General features: G+C 44.8%; 1 pseudogene and 1 gene segment (V, D, J or C); both read left to right on the top strand.

Annotated features, from left to right (window-relative positions):
- Positions 1–275: 275 nt before the first annotated feature.
- On the top strand, positions 276–787 carry LOC100939201 (T cell receptor beta variable 3-1-like). The segment is given in 2 exon segments: positions 276–378; positions 495–787. Coding segments are annotated over 2 exon segments (342 nt in total).
- Positions 788–1,842: 1,055 nt separating this feature from the next.
- LOC134761735 (uncharacterized) lies at positions 1,843–5,535 on the top strand (annotated as a pseudogene).
- The last annotated feature ends 1,355 nt before the right edge of the window (positions 5,536–6,890 follow it).

Consider the following 6,890-nt stretch of genomic DNA (forward strand, 5'->3'; position numbering starts at 1 on the left):
AAGGGAGGAGGTGGTAAGGAGTGAGGGTAAGGAGTGAAGAGGGAGGGGACTGCTGGCACAGGAATGACAATCAGAGACACATCCTGGAGGCCACAAGTCCACTCTCTCAACTATTCCCAGAAATTCCAAAAACTCCTTTAAAGGAGCAAGTGCAGGGCATGAAAGGGAGGAGCCATGCTACAGGAGACCCTGGGAATGGGGGAATGATTACAGGCTGTGACCTCACTGGCGCAGCACCTCTCAGAGGCAGTGGAAACCACAGCCTAGTCTTCTCACCACTGCAGACCAGAATCCTGCCCTGGGCCTTGCCTGGTCTGCCTGACTCTGCCATGGGCTGCAGGCTCCTCTGCTGTCTGGCCCTCTGCCTCCTCCAAGCAGGTGAGTCCTGGGCCCAGGTGACATGATCCTGTTGCAGTCCCTAAGCCTTTTCAAGATGACAACAACAGCAGGCTATCTCCTAGGATGTGCCTGAATTCTGCTTCTTTCCTTTTCAGGTTCCTTGGACACAGCTGTTTCCCAGACTCCAAAATACCTGGTCACACAGATGGGAAACGACAAGTCCCTTGAATGTGAACAAAATCTGGGCCATGATACTATGTATTGGTACAAGCAGGACTCTAAGAAATTTCTGAAGATAATGTTTAGCTACAATAATAAGGAGCTCATTGTAAATGAAACAGTTCCAAATCGCTTCTCACCTGACTCTCCACACAAAGCTCATTTAAATCTTCACATCAAGTCCCTGGAGCTTGGTGACTCTGCTGTGTATTACTGTGCCAGCAGCTAAGACACAGCCGTGCAGAGTCACTGCATCCCTGTGCACAAACCTCCCAGCTTAGCCAGGAAGCTGTGGGGTAGTGTGTGCACCTGCACCCAAGGCTCCAGGCTCCATTCCCTGATGGCCTCTGATGGAGTTTCAGTCTGTAGTACAGCCGGCTAGTGCACCCAGTGGAGAAGTCCTCTATTTTATGCACACAAAAGTCTCACAGAATTGTTTATCAGCTGCAGCAGGGCTTCACAACAAAGCCACTAAAGTATTAGGGCTCCACAAACAAAAAAGGAGCCTGTCCCATGCACTGAAGATCTTAACTGATGGAGGAAGCTCTCTCTTTTCTTTCTGTGTGGCACATATTGGTACATATTTTATATAACATTATGAAAGAAACACATGATTGCTAAAAATGGTTGATGAGCACAAGCATAAAGGAGAGGGGAAGGAAATATTTCTAAGATCAAGAGACAATTCTGATGATCAGTAAGTACTTTATTTAACAGAAAAATATTTGGGGAGGCATGAAATTCCATGGCAATAGGTAAACTGGAAAGCGTTGAGGAGAAGCCAGTGGAGGCAGCCTTGTGCATTGTAGGCTCCTTCTCTTCAAGAAGGGTGACCAGCAAGTGTCTCTCCCAATTCTGATGAATGTCATCTTGAACTCTCCTCAAGAGCAGGCAATAGCCAGATGACAGGGGATATTGGGAGACCTGAAAGGACTTTGGACACAAATCTCTAGGTAGTGGTGATTTGGTCCTACTCCAAGTGAAACAACATGATGAAACTGATATTTTGGTAGAGGAACACTGGTAGTAGTATGGATCAGAAAGGAGATAGATTTTTGGGTGGCATGAACAATTAGGAGACTTCTAAATATCCTACATGAAAGATTAGAAAGGGTTTATATGAAGCATTGTGGACAAGATAGGCTTGAGGTTCTGCATTGTGTTATTTCTTGGAAATGTATTGGGTTTTATTCTGGAAGGGTTGAATGTAGGACTTGCTGGGGTCTATTTCAGCTTTGCCCTCCCTCTTAGGGAGCCCCAGCATGTGGTCATCATTGCTAGTGCATGGCCTTTCCAGGGTCTTACTGGGAATCACAGTGTACCCACCACGACTCTCCACTCTCACTGGGTCTGAATGCCAATGCCTTCCGGCCCCGGGTATCTTCTGACATCCCTGCCTATGTCTACAGCCTTCCAGAGTTTGTTCTCTGCTGGGCCTTCTGGAGTGCCACCCTCTGCATACACAACTTAGAACCTGGCCCAGAAAGAAAAATAAAAAATAAAAAAAGATTTTCTTACACAGGTTCTCAGGGCTCCTTGTTAGTACTCTGTGTCCTAAATCCCAGCTGTCTTGGAGTCAGTTATGTCCTCTTATCTTCAATCACATATACTACTTCTATTTTATATAAATATGTTTACTTGGGTTTTCTTCATATTTACCATTCCACTCTTCGCTCTTCTTGCGATTCACAAGGTCCTGAGATCATTTTCCTTCTTAGATCCATCCCTAATTCAGATGACTTGAACTCTGTGGTCACCACCCCTTGTTGTGGGAAATGCTTATGTTAGCTATTGTCCTCAGGACAATTAAACCTTTCACTTTCACCATTATTCAAGTTTTCAGTTTAAATTCTATTGCTTTTTTTTTAAATTGTCCTTGCAATTTGGTTTCCTTATTGGGAGCCAAACAATGCAATAAAATTTTATTCGTTCAAATTTGTTCTACTTCTTTGTAGAAGGGCCAAAGTGTTTTCTTGCTAAAGTAGGTACCAATGGAAACAATTTTAATGGTAATGATACTAGTGTTTAAAATAAGGCTAATTTTAGGTTTTTATCTACTGAATAGAATATCTCCAACTGTAGCAGGATAGAGATCGATCCTATATGTAACCTGTTGAGGGGGAGAATATTCAACCCCCTTAAATTCTAATCTACATGCTTTACATTTTTTTTTTTGGTTTTATGGGCCACATTGAAAATCTGATGAAATTGATATATTAGAAGAATGCTACAACTTTCCTCCTGACTGAGCACATCCCCAGGTTAAAACAAATGTAAATTATAAAACCTTGACTTAAATCATGGATAAGTATCTTCCTCAGCCCCGTGTAGATTTACATATAACATAGATTTACGACCCTAATCTCACTCCTACAATTATAATTATCATTACGAAATGGTAACACTGATGTAATACAACAATAAATAGATGGTAAAAATCACTTTGAAAGTATGAATCATCTCATTTTTGTGTTTATTTGTGTTCATTTGTATCTTCAAATGTTCTAGAATGAAAACCCAATATTGGCTTAAAAGTACCTTTTAAGAAAATTGATTATATTCCAATTACTAACTGGTCACAAAGCATAAATAGCTTATGTAGTGAAGTAAAGAAGACCCATAGGAAGTCATCCAGCTGGTTCCTAGTTGGAAAGTTCTCCACAGAACTGATGAACTAATGTGGTTTCTAACATTTTAGAAATGGCAGGGCTTTAGAGATCATCTCATTTCAGTTCTCCCAATTTAATATATGAGGAAATATGGCATGACATATATGAAGTGATTGAACAATGACATACTGATTACATTTCTCAAACTTTATGTAAGATATATTTTTAGTCTCTTGTTGTTTTTTGAATATGTTGAATTGCCCTGCTCAAATAGAATTCCGGGGGTGAAAATGGTGGTAATTTTCTGCTTGCTCCTAGCTGTTGCTCAAGGAGTATTTGGTGAACAAGTCAGACTGGCCCAAGAGCTCAAGAGGGCTGGGATACTGTCTGTTCTGCTCATTAATAGGGATCCAGACATAGACAATTTTCTGTCCTTTTTTCTTTTCTTTTCTTTGTTTCATTTCATTTCTTTTTTTTTTTTTTTTCTTTTGAGGGGTGTGGTGGGAGCGGGGTCTTGCTCTGTCTGGAGTGCAGTGACGCAATCATGGCTCACTACAGCCTTGACTTCCATGGCTCAAGCAATCCTCCCACTTCAGCCTCTTGAGTAGCTGGGACTACACACATGCACCATTACATTCGGCTAATTTTTGTAGAGATAAGGTGTTGCCATGGTGTCCAGAATCAGACATAGACAATTTCTGTTGAGTAAAAATTTAGAATGCCCTAGGTGTGTGGATACCTGGTGTTCTGGCTGCTGACTCTGTGTTGTTGCCAACACCTCCTTCATCTTCATTCTTCCCTGGCCTTTGAAACCCATCCCTGCTTCTCAGGGTTGTGGGATGTGGAACCATTCTGGATGCTGACACTGGGTTAGTGAGTGGCCAAATGCTGCTTTCGTCACAGGCAGGAGCTGTGCTCTGGTGAAACCTCTGAGGCAGGGACCTGGGGAAGGGATAGAGAGTAAGAGGAGAGATGGGCCAGGAGGGATCTTGCCCACAGGGAGCCATCCGTACCTCAACTGAGAGCATGGCTGTACTCAGCTCAAGCACACTAACATCAGCTTCAAGCTGATTTCCATTTCCTTTGCTCCACACACCTTGCGTTATTCCTTTTCAGCATCCTGAGTATGTTAGCTCTAACCCCTACCAAGCCCCATGCCCTCTACTTCAGGGACAGAGGGTGCCTCATCCCTTTCATGCTCCCCCAGTTCCTCCCCAGTGCCTGGTTGCTGGTTGGCATCACAGTCATGCCCTTGAATGATGGGAGCTGGTCCACACTGCTTCTGTGACCATGCAGTCATCCTCCCTCCACAGAGCCGGGCAAAATGGGCTCCACCATACTTAGACATTGAGGGAAGGGACGTTTTGAATGGCACTGTTTTGTGTGATCCCGCAGGACAGAAGGAGATTCCTTGAATGGGAGTGGTGTGTTGTTGAGAGGGATCCTGAAAGACAGGCAGACAGAGATAGAGGGAGGATCCACACAATGAGGAAGCAGCTGAGAGCAAAGGAGCCCCTGCCAGAGGAATATCCTTGGGGGGTAAAAAGCTGGCTCTGCCCTTTGTCCCCAGCCCATTCACCCCAGCCCAGACAATTCAAATCTATCTTCTATCAGGACCTAGAAAGGATGTAAAACGGCCAGGAATAAACATCCCCTGGGTCTGGGGACACTGTCAGGAGCAGTGACATCACAAGAAAAACCACCAACCAGGGCCAAGGAGACCAGAGACCAGCACCTCACCCAGAGGACCCCAGTCAGAGGCCCCATCGCAGACCTGAGGATAGCAGGGACTGCAGGCTGCTCTGCTGTGTGGTTCTCTGTCCCCTGGGAGCAGGTGAGTTGGCTTCAAATTGTCTGTCCTTGAACTCCAAGCCTTTTCCTTGTGGCTGCAGCAACAACCCTCCTCCTGGGTTCTGCCTGAATTTTGTCCCTTTCCCCCACAGTCCCCATAGACACCGGAATTACCCAAACACCAAAACACCTGGTCATGGGAATGGCAAATAAGAAGTCTTTGAAATGTGAACAACATATGGGGCACAATGCTATGTACTGGTACAAGCAGAAAGCGAAGTAGCCGCCGGAGCTCATGTTTGTCTACAATTATGAGAAACTCTCTATAAATGAAAGTGTGCCAAGTCGCATCTCACCTGAATGCCCCAAGAGCTCTCTCTTAAACCTTCACCTACACGCCCTGCAGCCAGAAGACTCGGCCCTGTATCTCTGCGCCAGCAGCAAAGACACAGCCTTGCAGAGTCACCGCTTTCCTGTGCAGAAACCTTCGGGGACTGCCAGGAAGCTGTGGGGGCCACGGAGGGCTCCAGTGAACATTTCCTCCAAGAGGCCCGACAGAAGCTTCAGAACATCATAGCACCTGCTAATTCATCGATATGGCAACATGGCATCCTATGCACATATTTAGAGTGTGGGTTTTCTTTTGCCTGAGTGTGACTGCTCTGTCAACTGATTTGAAAAAAACGATAAACATATTCAGATCTACTTTTAAAAAAATGCTTTTTTAAATCATGAAATAGGCCGGGCATGGTGGCTCACCCCTGTGATCCCAGCACTTCGGGAGGCCGAGATGGATGGATCATGAGGTCAGGAGTTCAAAACCAGTCTGGCCTATATGGTGAAATCCCTTCTCTAGTAAAAATACAAAAAATTAGCCGGGCATGGTGGCACGTCCTGTAGTCCTAGCTCTGTAGTCCCAGCTACTCAGGAGGCTGAGGCAGGAGAATCGTTTGAGTCCAGGAGGCGGAGGTTGCAATAAGCTGAGATTGTGCCGCTGCACTCCAGCCTGGGCAACTGAATGAGATTCCATCTCAGAAAAAAAAAAAAAAAATCATGAAATAAAGCCAGCATCCTACAAGAAAGATTGTTTAGCTTAAGATTACATTAGAACCCTCCAAGCAATCACCTGTGTCACTACAGAGTCACATCCTGCACTTGGTCAGACACCGTCCTGTGAGGAGCTGTGTTCTTTGGGACCAAGGGTTCCCTTCCATTATAGGTTTTTGTCATGCAGAGTCAAGCAGCCCTGAGCATTGGGAAATTAGAGAAGGAACTTCCAGGCAAGGGTCCCAGTGCAGAAGCCAGCTGGAGAGGACAGTAGGAGACTCACCCTTTGAGAAATGGTTTTGAGAAACATGTATCTATTTTCACCACTTCTATTATTCTATATTCCTGCTTGTCTATGCTCTAATTTCTCCTTTTCACACTCAAAGCTACACTGTGAATTCCAGCTCTGATCAAAGCTCCAAATGTGCACAGACACCTTCTCTGAACCCTGCAGGCAGCAAATGTGCCTCTGTCTGCTCTCCTTGCTGCAGAGCCCATGGACCATGGTCTGGAAGCTTCCTGACTCATCCACTCTCCTTCCCTTGGCTGGAAGTCTCCTTGTTAGTTTCAGGTCTCAGCTCCTCACTGGATTTCCTCTCCAGACTGACACTTGAAGGATTACTTTTCCCACTTTGTTCTCTCTATTCCCAATACACTCTCCTAAGTCCACCCCTATAATGCCCCAATTTCTTAGATGGTAACCCATTCTATTCATTTTTGGTGCCCTTTTAAAACGCTGTGTATGTTGGTATTATAACTTTTAAATTTTGTTGCAGGCTTTGATTTCCTTGTCTGTTTCTTCAACTAGATTATGAGCTTCTGAAGAAAATATTGTAGGTGAAAATCCCCAGTTTATGACACTGTCTCTGGCCTAGAGTAAATGCT

This window comes from Pongo abelii, chromosome 6 (assembly GCF_028885655.2).
Source record: "Pongo abelii isolate AG06213 chromosome 6, NHGRI_mPonAbe1-v2.0_pri, whole genome shotgun sequence".
In the NCBI taxonomy this organism is placed as follows: Eukaryota; Metazoa; Chordata; class Mammalia; order Primates; family Hominidae; genus Pongo; species Pongo abelii.